The sequence below is a fragment of the Lissotriton vulgaris genome, chromosome 6 (genome assembly GCF_964263255.1).
Source record: "Lissotriton vulgaris chromosome 6, aLisVul1.2, whole genome shotgun sequence".
NCBI classification, from domain to species: Eukaryota; Metazoa; Chordata; class Amphibia; order Caudata; family Salamandridae; genus Lissotriton; species Lissotriton vulgaris.
The window spans coordinates 35496591-35512391 of record NC_141694.1 but is presented as its reverse complement, the minus strand read 5'-3'; the positions used below and the strand labels follow the sequence as shown (position 1 = coordinate 35512391).

The 15801-nt window shown below is 47.3% G+C and overlaps 1 protein-coding gene across 1 annotated transcript in view; it reads right to left on the bottom strand.

The window, feature by feature from the left end:
• Positions 1–265: 265 nt before the first annotated feature.
• GLO1 (glyoxalase I) overlaps positions 266–15801 on the bottom strand; it is a 158132-nt gene continuing 142596 nt past the window's right edge. The window contains exons 5-6 of the mRNA XM_086925889.1: positions 2738–2827; positions 266–1098 (exon numbers count right to left, since the gene is read on the bottom strand). Coding sequence (XP_086782015.1) covers positions 1010–1098; positions 2738–2827 — 179 coding nt within the window. The 3' untranslated portion in view covers positions 266–1009. The remainder of the gene's footprint in view (positions 1099–2737; positions 2828–15801) is intronic.

Sequence of the window (15801 nt, the reverse complement as noted above, 5' to 3'; positions counted from 1 at the left end):
CATTCTTTTCAGAAAAAACTTTTTAAAATAATTTTTCTGTGTTGCTTTTCTCCAAAGTCCTAGGTTTCGCTTGAATTCTTCAGTGAGATCCACACATCAGGATGGCTCTTTTCATGGGGTTAGTTTCTGACAATGGACGTAGTTAATATTTCTAGTAGAACTTCACGACCTAGTCAGCCTTGATTCATTAGAAACGCATTACTCGTTGGTTAACATACTTAAAGCACTCGCACATCCGTATCAATAAAACTAACACAAAAGAACATTCAATTATAGTGGTTATTTATTGTGAATCTTTTTAATTCGCTCACACCGTGGCTCTTCTCTGTGAGCGTTCTGTCATTAGTACAATTAGTGCGACTGCTTTTAACACTTTTTTGGCAACATATCCGCCCATCTTTGCATGCTGTGCAGTGCGGCTGAACGCAGATTTAACATATTACAGCATCAAAAATGCAAGTGAACGATTTCCACCAGTCGAGTTTTGGATTTAAAAGAGGGCAAAAGACGAGAGAATACAATGCCTAATCCCGAAATAAGAATATTTCTGCGTAAATGTCAGACGACATTCTGAAACAGGTGACATACGTGGATGACTGATGTGCTGTGGTGAACTGCATGCTGTAATGACACGTGCGTTAAGTAATGTGCAAAACACCACACTCTGAAACAGGTTTGCATTTTTATATATCTGTTCCTTTTCTACAAAACATTAGAAAAATATAGTAACACCATGTTCCTGAGGTAGTACAATATTCAGACACTTGGTTACTTTTTTCAGCAGAAGGATGGCCTACACAAGATGTTCACAGCACTCAAATCACAAAAGAAAAAGAAAAAACGGAGACATGCGGAGTTAGTCTTTTAAAAAAGTGTTATGTCAAGTACAACAAAGATCTAGAATTCCAATATTGCTAACAGGTAGTGTTTTTATTGTACATGCTCTTTTTCAGCATCCTGGGGCGATCTCTTCGAACATTTGATGGCACAGACTCAAAAGATAAGATCTTTATATTATATTTAGCATGTTGTTGGGACTAAGGATTTCAATCCAGTAACCATCAGGATCCTGTATAAAAGCAAGTCCTTTCATTTTACCTGAAAAACAAATACACAGCAAGTCAGACATAAGTACTGAAACCCTGTTTCCTTCTTGAAGCTGACAATACTACTGAACTGTCCCATGAACTTAGTTTTAGTTTCCCATGTGCTGCTGTAATCATTGCTTTAATCAACAGGTCTCAGAGCCATAAGGCATCTCCACTTCGCTCTATTAATCCCTGGTACATTTACATGATTCGTACCTTTGGGTAAATGAATCCATCAGCAGCCTCTTTACTAAGAACAACTTCTATATGGGGACAGAAAACTACTCTTACACTGAAAAGTTAAATCCTCGTGGGTGGCCGTGCCAGGGGTGTCCTAGTTCCGGGCAGTGGTCGAGAGGGAGTGCTCCGCAGTTTTGGGCCGAGGGCTCCCTCTTACCCACGGGACCACATTATTTGGTTCACTGGAGGATGTGGGTGGGTAGAGGATGGAACGTGCTTTTACTGGAGAGGCGACAAACCGCACCGCCACTGGAAAAATCCAGTCCCTCCCCTCATTGGCGGAGAGGAGGAAGGGGGTAGATATAATATAATAGAATATACATCTGGTGTGCTTAGCAGGAACGCCCCACATACGAGGCTAGAGGATGTCTTGGAAGTAGGAGAAGATTTGGGGTGTTGTTTAATAGCACTCCTGCTATGCCATCTATTGTGATGTTTGGTGTGTATAGGACATGTTTGTGTTGCTCTTGAAAAATTCATAAAATTGGTTAAGAAAACAACAACATCCTCCTAGCTGGCAACTCACATCTCAAATGACCCTGCCCAAAATGAGAGTGCAAAGAAAAGGGACAAGTGATTTTGTCATGAGGTATAAATTAGAAAGAGACCATCTACAGTAACTAATGTTCACAAAGTCAGAGTAGACACTAGCTCCCTTCCTATCCTTTCCTAGATGGAAAGCAAAATGTTCTACTTTCCACGCAGCATTGAAGACTAAAGAGAGGTGGGCTCATCGAAAGGCTACTGATGTAATTCAATGTAATTCCGCATTAATAAAGGCCCACGGTAAACTGACTCCTTCCAAACTGGGGAACGTACCAATTTTCTAATGAGGAAGATCATTCTGTAAGCTTTACTGAGTTTTCCTTTAGAGACCTTGCCGCTCGACAAGACTAGCTTCTATAACCAGAATCCTTTAGATGAACTAACATAGGAGCTTTGCGGTGGGCATTAAATCATCCTGTTGGTGAAAAAGACTCTGGGTGGCTAATGCATAGTGAAACTGAGAAAGCAGGTGTTGGGTCAGCTATTGTATCAAGTCAGGACCTTATTTACAGTGAAATGATGAGATATTAGTATTGTGCCTGCGTGTCAGACGTGGAGAATGCTGCAAAGGAGCACTGAGTAGAAGTTCATCTCCAGGAGTTCTGTCATGCAGGCTACAAGTAAACATCTCCAAGTGTTGTGGTCCCAGCATATGACCAACATCTGAAGTCCTGGAATACAATTCAAAGCTCATGCTGGATATCAAAAGCTCACATTTAGGGAGATTCTTACTAATAACCTTTTAGTGTAGAAAACTATACAAACTTATACTTCTGACGGGCTCGTCTCAGAGACAGTTTGTGGTACATACAAAAACACATTTTAACGTATATAAAATAAATGGGATGTGTAAAAGAACTTGCCATCATCTGGTTTCTTCACAAATGTTACTCCTAGATCTTCAAATCTTTTACACGCTGCGTAGACATCTGGAACTGCAATGCCAATGTGTCCTACAACAACACAACGGGTAAGTCTCACCATTGAGAGTCACGTCTTTAAAATGCGTTATTGCCGTTACGAGCCATAAAGGGGGCGCATAAAAATAAAATGTAGAAATAATGCTACAGAAAGCTCCTGCTGATAAACAGCTTCTATTGCTTCACCATTAGTCTGTTTGATGGAGAGTATTGTAAAAATAAATAAATATATCCGTGAGCTAAATCCGGATGTGGGCCTCACATCACAGGTTGCATTGGCTCGTTCAAGAGTCCCTTGGCTAGAAGCGCGATGACCATTCTGAGAATGAATCCAAGATTAGAAGGGAATGTGGTGGAACATCTTGAAGGGATGGCCTCAAAGCTTGACAAGACACTAGAAGCTGGGAAGCAATACAGACAATGTGCCAGGTCCACATCCATGTGCAAGCTAAACACTCTGTATCAAGAGACATGAGGAGGAATCACAGATTTAAGACCCTGGGGAGGGCTTGCACTTGAACAAGTGTCGGCTTTCTGGAGGACCTCAATGAAGCATGAATGGTGAGCCTGCAAGAGGATAAAGTTAATATAAAGTACAATAAAACAGTTAAATGACCGCTCGTGCAAACATGCTATGTATCGCTAAGCAAAATTCCAACATCGCGGACTTTCAATATAGAACCATTACTCTGGACAATGGTAATAAAATAACCACGTTACTGGCAAGAGAGCATTAAATGGAAGGCTGGATCAGCTCTAGGACTCCAGCTTTTAACTTACAGGCTACACACACTGGCCTCCGTAGCGAGCAAGTCACATACGTGCTATTGTACAGGATGATGCTAGGAGTCCTATCATGATTCAAAGTACATTTGTACTTTTCTGTGGGCGAGATCCATTTAGTATTGCCTCTCTTGATGCAATTACAGCAGGAACAAAGGTGACGGGTAAGTTCTGTCGTGTAGAGTAAGGTTGTGCACGCCTGTAGCATGTCCCTTCCATGCTGCTGACTGTCAGGAGTCCTGATGGACCAGCTTGACTGTAGGCAGCTTAAATAGCCAATAACATCTTAATGTTGAGGAGAGTTAAAGGATTGACGCAAGAGGACCCTGACCCCATGGATAAAAACACAACTTGATAAGCCCAAAACACAGGCAGGGAGTTGTCCACTCTGATTCTGTGCCGCCTGTCCGCAGTGCAATAGTTTAGGTCATTTCTTAATACCGACGCACTGAAGCGATTTATAGAATATTTGTCTGATATATAGACTATTGCACCAACAGTGAAAGTTGTCGACTAATTTCAGCGACTCACTTTTAATCAAAGTCTGGCACATTCTTCTGGACTAAAAGGCTGAAAAGAGTATGCACTTGGATATACAAAGAACCTAGTGTGGTCTGGAATTAATATTCTAGCAGGGTTCAGGGCATGCATCAAGCTGCTTTAAAAGGTTTTAATGTATGTAAGAACTCTGAACAATAATGAGGGGCAATTCTAGATGCTAAACTAACAATATTTTGTAAATTGCGAGTAAGCAACCATGCAGTCTTGGTGTCCATCGTTCAAATATTAGCCAGGAACGGTGGAATGCCAGCTGTTTGATCTGAAGATTCCATCTTACCAGAACTGAAAGGTGCCTAGTGGTTTGTTGATAGCTGCATTGAAGTTCTAATCCAACGTGCATCAGACTGCAGCGTGCTTACGTGGTCTCCAAAAACTACAGAAAACCGCTTAGATTGATGTATGTAGCACCTGATGGTCCTTCTGATACATAAACACCTTTCAGCTTTAGGAGGCCGATCTTAAAAGCAGCCTGCAAGAAGCGCTCCAGAAGCCACTGGTGACTTCAAGGAGCCTCAGGCCTTCTGCTCTGGGTCGGATCTCCAGCGACCTCCCCCTCTCTTCTTCTAGACTGTGAAGGTCCGCTTGCAGACTGTGGTCTTCAAGAGCGTCCCATGGCATGCAGGTCATGTCCTCGTGCCCATATTGAAGATTCTGATCCTGCTCCTTGGATGGACATGGCTTCCACCCCTTGCTGTCCAATGATCCCAGCCTGGCCCAATGCACATCATATTTATTTAACCATTACAGCGAGGAACACATACAACTATTTGTACATGGATTGCACTGATTTACAAGGAAAGGGGAAGTTAGTAACTAACTGGTGGCTCGAAGCTTATTTATTGAGGCGGAGTCTATGCCCAGTGCGTCAAGACCGTGACTGCGAGCCGTTCATTGCACACTTGAAACTAAAAGAATTCTTAGGAAAAACACATTTTAATGTTTCCAAAACTACTAGCTAGCTGGAGAGTGCGCAGCATGTGAATCTACAGCACACATGCTGCAGACATTCAATTCCCTCCTTTCTCTCGATTCCATTCAAAGGAGCTCCTAGACTGAAAGTTAGACAGATGAACCTTCCACACTTAGTATTTTTACAGTGCCCAATATCACCCACAGGTGCAGGGTATCCACCAAGCCCCATCCTCTAGCTCTCTGGGTCGGGCTGCCTTTTCCTGCAGACAAGGCGGCTAAGGCGCAGCTAAGAAAGGCTGCCAGAGGCATAGTTTCGACTGGGAACGAGTTCAATTTGACTACCCTAGATGAAATCGAACATCTAAAGAAGGATACTAGTGCATCAATCTTAATCTTCAGACCTTTTAATATCAGACAGTGCAAGCCATATTCATGTAAGGGGTGATGGCTCTATGCTACGACTGCTATAAAAACAAATAGCTCAGGGCAATAAATATTTGTACCCAGTCACCTATGCCAGTAACTTAACTTAGTTTCTGGCTAACTCAGTTTTTTAAACTACATTTAATATGAGGGTGCTGGGATAGAAAAGTCCCTTGCAAGGTAAAGGATGTGTACCTCTGCCAGAGTACCCCAGCGGTGGTGATATCTGGTTCTTTAGTAACAGTTTTTTGTTCATAGGCAAACACATATCATGCCCATGTGCCATTACCTAAGCTTGTCTCATGTCATGCGAAAGACTGAGAGGTGCACCCAAATCATTACCCTCAGGTGGTGGAAGACTCCTGCCTTCACTGGGAGTTGAGTAGCACAAGCGCAGTGGTGGCAGCATACTGGGTTTTCAGACCGTGATCAGTAGGGTGAACAGGCCTTTATACCTGTGCCACTGGAGTGGTTCCTCTGGCCTACTCATGTAAAGTTCCCCTGCTCTGCGATTAACTCAACCTGGGCCTACATTGGATAGTATGAGTGCTGGATAGCGCGCAGAGGTGCGTGCACATGCTAGGACGTATGTGTGCCTAGGAGGTGGTACAATAGAGGAGTCAGCACGCATGGTGGCGTGTGCGCACAGGGATGTAGGTGTACTTGTGAAGGAGAATACATGGAGGTATGGGTTCCAATTTTGCGAGACCCATGGCTTGCTGGGGGAGCATGTGGAGGCAGACTGGTTCCCCCAACAGATTTGTGGATTTCTGCATTTCTAAAGAGCTGGGTGACCCACACATTGGTGTACGTCTAGAGATGTCGAAAAACAAACCTTTTCTCATGTATAGACCTTCGTGAAAGCTAACTTGCAAAAATAGCTAAGGCGTGTCGTGTGCAAAAAGCAGCAAAAGGTAAAATGGTGTTTAAACGTCTAATAAGCCATGCTAACATAACATGCACGCAAAAAGAGGCCCTAAACCATACTACACCCTCCCTTGTTCGGGGAACGCACAATAACCAGGGCAAGCTTCATAAAACGCAGAGTTCAAGTTCGAATGAGACAGAACCAAGTTCAGGAATTTTGCCAAACTTGAGAAGCAGGAATAAAAAAATCAGAATCAGTGATTTAAATAAACACAATGCAAGTGGTTTTTAGATATTTACAACTGAGTTTGGGGCGGGCGTGCAGCAGAGGAAGGTTTAATTTGCTGACAAATGCCACATTAAAGGACAAAATCATGTGTCTGTTTATACAAACCCCGCCACCAATATCATTGTTGGAGAAGAGATACAGTAGCTGACACGTCGGCATGCGCCGAAGCCATCCCGGCGTGGGCTGCTGTAATCAAAGCCTGCCTGCGGTCCACGTTGGGAATCAACCTGTCACCAATGTCGTTAATACTCACATAAGGAACTTTATCAGGACTTAAATGATCAGAGTATTTAGAAGGGAAACCCTTAGGGTAATTACCTTCCTTCTCTGTTGCGGCAATAGCTGCCAAGATGTCATCATCAATCTTACTTTTGGAAAGTGTAACCGCTGCCACTGCAAATATTGCAACTGCTGTCTTCGCAGCCTCGTCCGCGAGACAGTTGCCAACAACGTGAACTCCAACACGCTGATGACCCAGAGTATGAATTATAAAGACTAGTGGGAGTCATTCTTGGAGCTCAGCCACTCGAACCCACATCATTTTGTGTTTTATTGTGCGACCCTTGGAGTCCCGATAATCATTTTGAGTCCAAAAGGGCAGATTGTCATTGTATGACTGAACACAGTAGTAAGAGTCACTCACAATTATTTATTTATTTCGAGTTTTGTATAGCGCATAGTTACTCTGGAGCATCCCAGCACTTGTTCCAGAACAACAGAAAGGTAGCAATCAAGGGTACTCAAAGGCATCAGGAGTTTGAGTCGCTATATTCACTGAGAATCTTCTCCCCCCCCGCACCCCCCCCGCTGCCTTTTTAACTTTGGGAGTTTTGAGCAGATGTTTCTGATCTGAGCGCAAGGCTCTATTGGCCTTATAGGGTACAGCAAGATTTTTCAGGATAGTCAAGTCAAGTCATAAAATTTATATAGCGCACTACATACCCAGAGGGTTTCAAGGCGCTTAGGAAGGGGAGGAGGATTATTTGTCAAATATCCACGTTTTAAGCTGCTTTCTGAACGCTAGGTGATTCTGGGTGAGGCGAAGGTAAGCGGGGAGTGAGTTCCATGTTTTGGCAGCCAGGTATGAGAAGGATCTGCCTCCCATGGTGGTCTTGTTGATGCGAGGTACAGTGGCGAAGGCTTGGCTGGAAGATCGAAGTTGGCGGGAGGGGGTGTAGAAGGACAGTCGAGAGTTGAGGCAATCTGGTCCGATGTCGTAGAGTGATTTGTGTGCGTGGGTAAGCAGACGGAAAGTAATCCTCTTATTGACGGGTAGCCAGTGGAGGTCTTTAAGGTGACCAGAGATGTGTTCGTTGCGTGGGATGTCTAGTATGAGCCTGGCTGAGGCGTTTTGGATTCGTTGTAGTTTCTTCTGGAGTTTAGCGGTGGTACCTGCGTAGAGGGTGTTTCCATAGTCCAGTCGGCTCGTGACTAGAGCGTGGGTGACTGTTTTCCTTGTTTCGGAGGGGATCCAGCGAAATGTTTTTCTGAGCATGCGAAGAATGTTAAAGCAGGAAGAGGATACGGCGCTGACTTGTCTGTTCATTGAGAGTGAAGAATCCAGGATGACGCCAAGGTTCCGTGCGTGGTCTGTCGGGATGGGTGCATTTCCGAGGGCTTCCGGCCATCAGGAGTCGTCCCATGCAGAGGGGGATTTACCTAAGATGAGGACTTCTGTTTTGTCTGAGTTCAGTTTCAGACGGCTTTGTTTCATCCATTCGGCGACTTCTTTCATTCCTTCGTGTAGGTTAGTTTTGGCGGTGCTGGGGTCCTTGGTGAGAGATAGGATCAGTTGAGTGTCATCTGCGTAAGAGATGATGTTGAGGTTGTGTTGGCGGGCGATGGCCGCGAGGGGGCTCATGTATACGTTGAAGAGGGTGGGACTGAGTGAGGATCCTTGTGGTACGCCGCAGATGATTTCAGAGGCCTCGGACTTGAATGGTGGGAGGCGGACTCTCTGGGTTCTTCCGGTGAGGAACGAGGTGATCCATTCAAGTGCTTTTCCTTGTATTCCGATGTTTCCAAGGCGTTGTAAAAGGGTGCTGTGGCAGACTGTGTCGAAGGCTGCAGAGAGGTCGAGGAGGATGAGGGCGACTGTGTCTCCATTGTCCAGTAGAGTTCGAATGTCGTCTGTTGCTGCGATGAGGGCGGTCTCAGTGCTGTGTTTGGCTCGGAAGCCAGATTGTGAGGGGTCGAGTGATTTGTTGGCTTCGAGGAAGGCGGCGAGCTGGTTGTTGACAGCTTTCTCGATGACTTTGGCCGGGAATGGAAGAAGCGAGATGGGGCGGTAGTTTTTGAGTTCGGTGGGGTCTGCTGTTGGTTTTTTCAGAAGGGCGGTGAGTTCAGCGTGTTTCCAGTCTTCTGGGAAGGTAGCGGAATTGAAGGAGCAGTTGATGACGTCTCGGAGGTGCGGAGCTATGACGGAGTCTGCTTTGTTGAAGATGTGGTGAGGGCATGGGTCTGTGGGGGATCCAGAGTGGATGGAATTCATCAGGCGGATGGTGTCCTCAGTGGAGATTGGGTTCCAGGCTATAAGGGTGTTAACGGGGGGAAGATGGTCAGCTGATGGTAGGGTGGGTTGGCTTTCGGGTTGGTTGTCAAAGCTGTTGTGGATGTCAGCAATCTTGTTGTGGAAAAAAGAGGCTAGGGAATCGCAGAGGGTTTGAGAGGGGGTGATGTCGTTGGAGTTGGCCGAGGGGTTGGAAAATTCCTTGACGATGTTGAAAAGTTCCTTGCTGTTGTGGGCGTTGTTGTCAAGTCGATCCTTGAATGCTGTTTTCTTGGCTTTTCGGATCAGTTGGTGGTGAGTGCGGATGGCGCTTTTGAAGGCGTCCTTGGTGCTGGTGGATGGGTCTTTTTTCCAGGCCTTTTCAAGGGAGCGGCAGAGTTTCTTGGACTTTTTGAGGTCATCGTTGAACCATGAGGCCTTCTTGATGCCAAGTTTGTGTTGACGTTTTTTCAGTGGTGCTAAGGTGTCGGCGGTGTTGGATAACCAAAGGGTGAGGTTGGAGGCGGCTTCGTTGGCGTTAGAAGAGAGGGCTGGGGAGGTTTGAAGGAGCGATGTGGAGATCTGCTCCGTGGTGATTTTGTTCCAGTTTCTTTGTAGAGTTGGTTGGAGGTGGATGATGGGTTTCGGCTTGTTGTAGGTGAAGTAAACGCAGCTGTGGTCAGTCCAGAGGAGATCCGTAGTGTGGCTGAAGGAGACATGGTTGCTGGAGGTGAAGATGGGGTCGAGTGTGTGACCTGCGATGTGGGTGGGGGAAGTGACCAGTTGTTTAAGTCCGAGGTTGGCGAGGTTGTCCAAGAGGGTGGTGGTGTTGCGGTCGTTGTTCTTTTCAAGGTGAAAGTTGAGGTCTCCCAGAAGGATGTAATCCTCGGAGGGGAGCGCGTGTGGAGTGATGAAGTCCGTGATGTCTTCACTAAATTGTGCGTGGGGTCCTGGTGGCCTGTAAAGGAGGGTGCCTCTGAGTGTGGTTTTGGGGTCGATGTGGATCTGGAAGTGAAGGTGTTCGGAGTTAGCGAGGTTGGTGTCAGAGCTGGTTGAGATGCGGATTGATTTCTTATGGACGATAGCGATTCCTCCTCCTGTATGGTCGGTGCGGTCTTTGCGTGTGATCTTATAGTCATCAGGGATAGCGATGGCGATGTCAGGGGCGGAGGAAGCGTTCATCCATGTTTCCGTTAGGAAGGCGACGTCAGGAGAGATGGTGTCTAGTAGGTTCCAAAGGTCAATGGCGTGCCTGTGGACCGAGCGGGTGTTGAGAAGGATGCATTCTAGGTGGTTGGGGTCGGGAGTCTGTGTTGTGGTCGTAGCGGAGATGTTGTCGGTGCCGCTGAATTTGCAGGAGTAGCATGAGAAAGGTCCATGGGTGCGTCCAGGAGCGGCTTGGACGCAGTTGGGGGCGCGACCGGGGTTAAGGGCTAGGAGGGTGGCGGCATCGTAGGTAACGCGGGGGGGCTGGGTAGCGCGAGGGGCAGGGGGTCTGGCGCTGGGCGCGGTCCAGGCGCGGACGGGCGTAGACGGGCTTACCGTTGGCGCACCTTCGGCGCGGCCGAAGCGCGTGGACGCTGCGCGTGGGACCATTGGCCATAAATGGATGGTGGAGGGGGCGGAGCGTGGAAGGGGCAGCAGGGAGGCGGTAGTGTGGCTGAGGGGCGGGTCAGGGGAGAACAACAACAGCAAAATGGAGGGTCCGAGGGAAGGCAGGCAGGGGTAGCACTGATAACAAAAATGCAGCGAGTTAGCAGTAAGCGCAATTCGAGCCCAAGCGCTGGTGAAATAAACACTATCAGCACAGTTACAGAATATAATACAAGCCAATAGTCAAGTCAAAAGCTGAGCGAGCTCGCGTTGCGAGAGGCAGGTAATAACTAAAAGCGCTATGCAGGTAATTACTAAAAGCGCTATGCAGGTGAGGCGCTACAATGTTAGGCAGCGGCAGAATAGTGAACAGTGCGCAGAAAACGATACCAGGGAAGCACAGGAGGAACCTGGTGGAGCGACCGTCCGGAAGCAGGTCCAGGTGGTCAGGAGGTCCCTTATCCTGCAGAATTTTATGCGCGATGCAGAGGGACTTAAATTTGACCCTCTCGTGCACCGGAAGCCAATGCAGTGCCTTCAATGCGGGTTTAGCTGACCACGACATTAGGACGTTCTTAAGAAGCCGCGCTGCAGCGTTTTGAATCTGTTGGAGTTTGTTGAACGTTGCTTCAGGGGCACCAAGAAAGATAGCATTGCTATAATCCAGTCTTGATACAATCAGCCTCTGAATGAGCAGCTTCCTAGATAACGGTGGGAGGAGGGGCAGAACTTTTCGAGCTGAGCGGAGAAGACCGAAACAAACTCCCGCCATTTTTTTCGCCTGGGTCCTAAAGGAGAGGTCTTGTTCCAACCAGACCCCGAGACTCTTAATCTCTTCCTTTGGACTCAGGAGTTCGCCCAAACAACTGGGCCAGATAGTTGAAGGGAGTGTGGAACCCTTTATGCCCTAGAAGCATTATTTCGGTCTTTGAACCGTTCAGCTTCAGTGCTGATTCACACAATCAGGTGTAGACTTTGGACATACAGGAATGCAGCGTGTCTGGACTTTCGGCAAACTGGGATAAGGCGACCACCAGCTGAGTATCATCAGCGTAGCTCACGATTTTGATATCAAATGGGGCAACCACATCCTCCAAGGGGGCCATGTACACATTGAACAATGTGGGGCTTAAGGAGGAGCCTTGTGGCACACCACAATGGAGGGGGATTGACGCTGATCGTGCGCTACCTTCCCACACCTGGTAAGTCCGGTCGCTAAGAAATGACTTAAGCCATTTCAATGCCATCCCAGTCACCCCTACATCTGACAGCCGTTGAGTTAACGCTTGATGATTAACAGTGTCGAAAGCCGCACTGAGATCCAGGAGGATCACTGCCACTGATCCTCCCGAATCCAAGATGCTTCTGGCTTCCTCAACGACTGCCAGAAGGGCGGTGTCAGTGCCCTGTCCCGGCCGAAAGCCTGTTTGCGAATTTCTCAACAGGCCATTGGACTCAAGAAAGTGTGATAGATGTGAATTCCCCAATCTTTCCGTGATTTTACTGAGTCCAGGAAGCAGAGAAATAGGCCTGTAATACGCTAGGTCTAGTGGATCTAAGTTGGGCTTTTTCAAGAGAGCTTTCACAACTGCTCCCTTCCAGCTCAATGGAACCAGACCACATGCAAAAGATGCATTGATTAAGTCGGTCACAGGGTTAGCAATGATGGATCCTACCTGTTTCAAGATCCTCATAGGGACGGGAGAGCTGCTCTTAATAGTGACCAGTACTTTAAGGACCTCGTCCACAGATACTGTCCAAAGGCTTCCAAATGGACGGGGGCTCCAGCTGACTCACTGCTAGCCTCTACTCTGAGTAGTCACACTGGGATCGGAGTACTCCAACGCAAGCATCAGAGCACGAAGTTATGCCAGATGGGCGGTACAGTCCCCTAATGTCTATTTATGCACATCAGACTTGAACTCTTCATCCACCATAGTACCAACCACAATTGGGCAGGCCGAAGAATAGGCATGTTTGGAACCCGTAGCTGCTTGTGCACTTCCATCAGTGTAAATGATACAGCGGAAATCCTCAAGTGGGCGCATAGTCAGAGGAGCAGGATGAACAAATTCATATTGCAAGTACTCCTGAGTCTGCAGGGAGGAATAAAAAATGAACGGGACATCCGGGGATGTCAAGGATGTAGCCCACTGTATCCACCGAGGGTGCAAAGCTTTCGAATTCAGTACACTGGCCTTCGTCACTGCCTCTAAGGCAGGATACAGAGTAACAACCAAAATGCGTTTTCCCTGCGACAGTGCACGTTCCTTAAGAATCGCCATTTGCACTGCTGTCAAGACTTTTTCCACAGTGGAAAACCGCAACTCAGCCGAAGTGGACAAGTGTGACATGTAAGCGATAGGGACTGTGTTACCCTCATTAAGGTGAGGTACGTGAAACCCACCGCCCCTGGCACGATTCTTATCACCAGAATGGTGTGGTTATCACGAGTCGACAAGAACTTAGATTCAAAAAGATCAGCCGGCAAAGATTGCAAGATGGCTGAATGTTCTGGCAGCCAGCACGATTTGGAAAAAGTAGGTTGTATCAATGCATAAAGCGGCTTGATACGCTGGGCATATTCCGGAATGTATGTATGAACGAAATTCAAAAAGCCAAGTAAAGATTGTAGCTTTTTCAGTGTTGTGGGAGCTCGCAAAAGTGCGCATTTCTCCAGGGAGTGAGGAGCTAAACCTTGACCTTCATTTTTGAGCACGTAGCCCAGGAACAACACTGTGTACTCTGCAATGTGTGATTTGGCAAAATTAAATTTATAGCCCATGTCCTCAAAACGGCAAATTATGCGGACAACACGGCACAGATGCGGCCATAATTCGTAGTCTGCGAGATAAATGTCATCCACATACGAACATGCATCTGCGTCGAGTCTATCCAGGAGAGAGACAATGCGGGCGGCAAATACGCCTGGACTATTCTTGTTGCCCATAGCCAAATGAAGGAATTGGCACTGTTTGCCACCACTTGTAAAAGCCGTAAAAAACCATTGGATATGTCAGGTGTGGTTTTGAACCTTTTACGCACCAGACTTTCCACAAGAGCAGAACTGAGTATTCTGCACTGCGCACGTACGACAATGTGAGTTTAAGTGACGGTAATCCAATACCAAGCGGTACGAGCAATCTGGCTTGGTCACAGTAAAAAGTGTGTTATTCATCGGAGACACAGACGTTTTAATTACACCTTGATATTTCAATTGTTCAAGGATTCCAGCAATGGAGGCTTTTGCTTCACGTCGCATGGAGTATTGGGGTTGAGGCTGTGGCATCTACCGTAAAGGAATCTCATGTCGAAGGGAAAATTTGTCCCATACACAGGGAGTACGGCGCAATCGCCTTAGCCCAATCTTCTGCAAACTGCAGAGCCTGCTCCTTCAGCACTGTGTGCGCGAAAGTGGGGAAGATCACCTCCTCCCATTGCTGAGCAGCTAAGACAAAGGGGGGGTGGTCAGTCGACCTCCGCCAACAAAATATCATAGGTTGTTTTTCGATTTTCCCCCCCAAAAAACTTTTATGGTTCGCTCTATGGCACCTTCAATCACTAGGCCAATTTTATAAGGCCTGTCAGGGGGAGCCACTCTAGTGTCAACCGTCTCAACTACAACAAAGGTGTCAGTCGCTGTCACCTTCAATATTGGACGCAACGCCTCTCGAACGATGGTAATCTCCCCAACGCTGTCCAATAGCGTCAGCGCCCATGTCAGAGTCCGAAGCTGCGCTCTCACCATCTGTGGCATATCTCGCTGTTACTGCAGCAAATTTCTTCTTCTGAAACTGGGGCCTTGGATGTGGTGTCTAGTCCTGCTTGCCTTTTCCGTCAGCCTTGCAAGGCTGCTCACGGCTCTGTTGGGCACCTTGACCTCTGCCGCCACCTCCTCCACCAGTGGTTGTAACCGATGTTTCCTGCAAAGAGCGAGGAGAACGTTGTTCAGGAACCTGAAATCTATCAGGTGACTTAATAGTACTGCGGTCGTGCAACTCATATGTACGCTCAGGAGGGGCAGGTGTAGGTGAAGCAGGACGGGACCCCTGTTTCTGTTTCCCCCGTTTTTTGTTCTTACTCCAATTTTATTTCTGAACTTTTGGGCGGTCATCCTCATCAGATGACACTGGTTGAGTTTGCTGCCGTTTTTCTTTCTTAGCGAAAGGCTTAACACCCACACTATTACGGCCAACGGTCTTATAAGCCTCCGTAATAATTTTTGGTAATTGATGGGGTTTGTCGGCGACATCGAGCAGAGCATTAATGACCTGGAAACTTACCGCATCCCCCTGGACAACAGCAAGGACGAGATCACGTACCATGTCAAAGGCTCCCAAGAGTCGCATTCCCAAATCCACAGCCGCCTCCAGTCCGTGTTCATCCTGAACAAGCTTGATCACAAAGGGCAGGACAGTCATTGATGGGGTGCCAAAGCACCTAGCATAGACTGCCGGAAAAATCACACCCCAAGTTGTACATTCATTTACGTCTGGCACCAAGTCTTTCTGAAAACTAACCGTGAGGATCCTGTGTTTCTTCACAGGACTAGTATTCGAAAATACTGCTTCCAGTTGGTCGAATTTCTCGGCAAGTCAAAAAGGCATCTCCTCTTTATCCGGGGGAAGCTTGCCCAGGACCACATTAACCATGACTGGACTAAGCTTCAGCCCACCACCTTCAAATGGATGCGCCACACCACCCGGGGTCCCACCCGGGAGGTTGCTGGAAATGTAATGATCCAGCCCCCTAATAACTGACACTGCAGAATCATAAAGGGGTCGTAGTTGGGGGACTGCCCCGCCCTCGGATGCTGGGCGTAAGCAGCTAAAACAGGCCAAGTAGCGCCTAGGATCGACAATGGCCCTTGTCTGACCGCTGTAATAATGTTTGGGAGGGCGCCATTAAACCAAACAGCATGCTGCCAAGCAAAAATCGGAATCTCCACTGTCCAATATGGAGAGTATGCAGCAGGAGCCATCAGCAGGGGTCTAAGAGTGAAATACACCAGTACCAGCATCTACCGCGGGAAATGTAACCCATGAGTGATATAACTCAAATGGGTACGCCGCGTCAGCTGAGACTACAAAA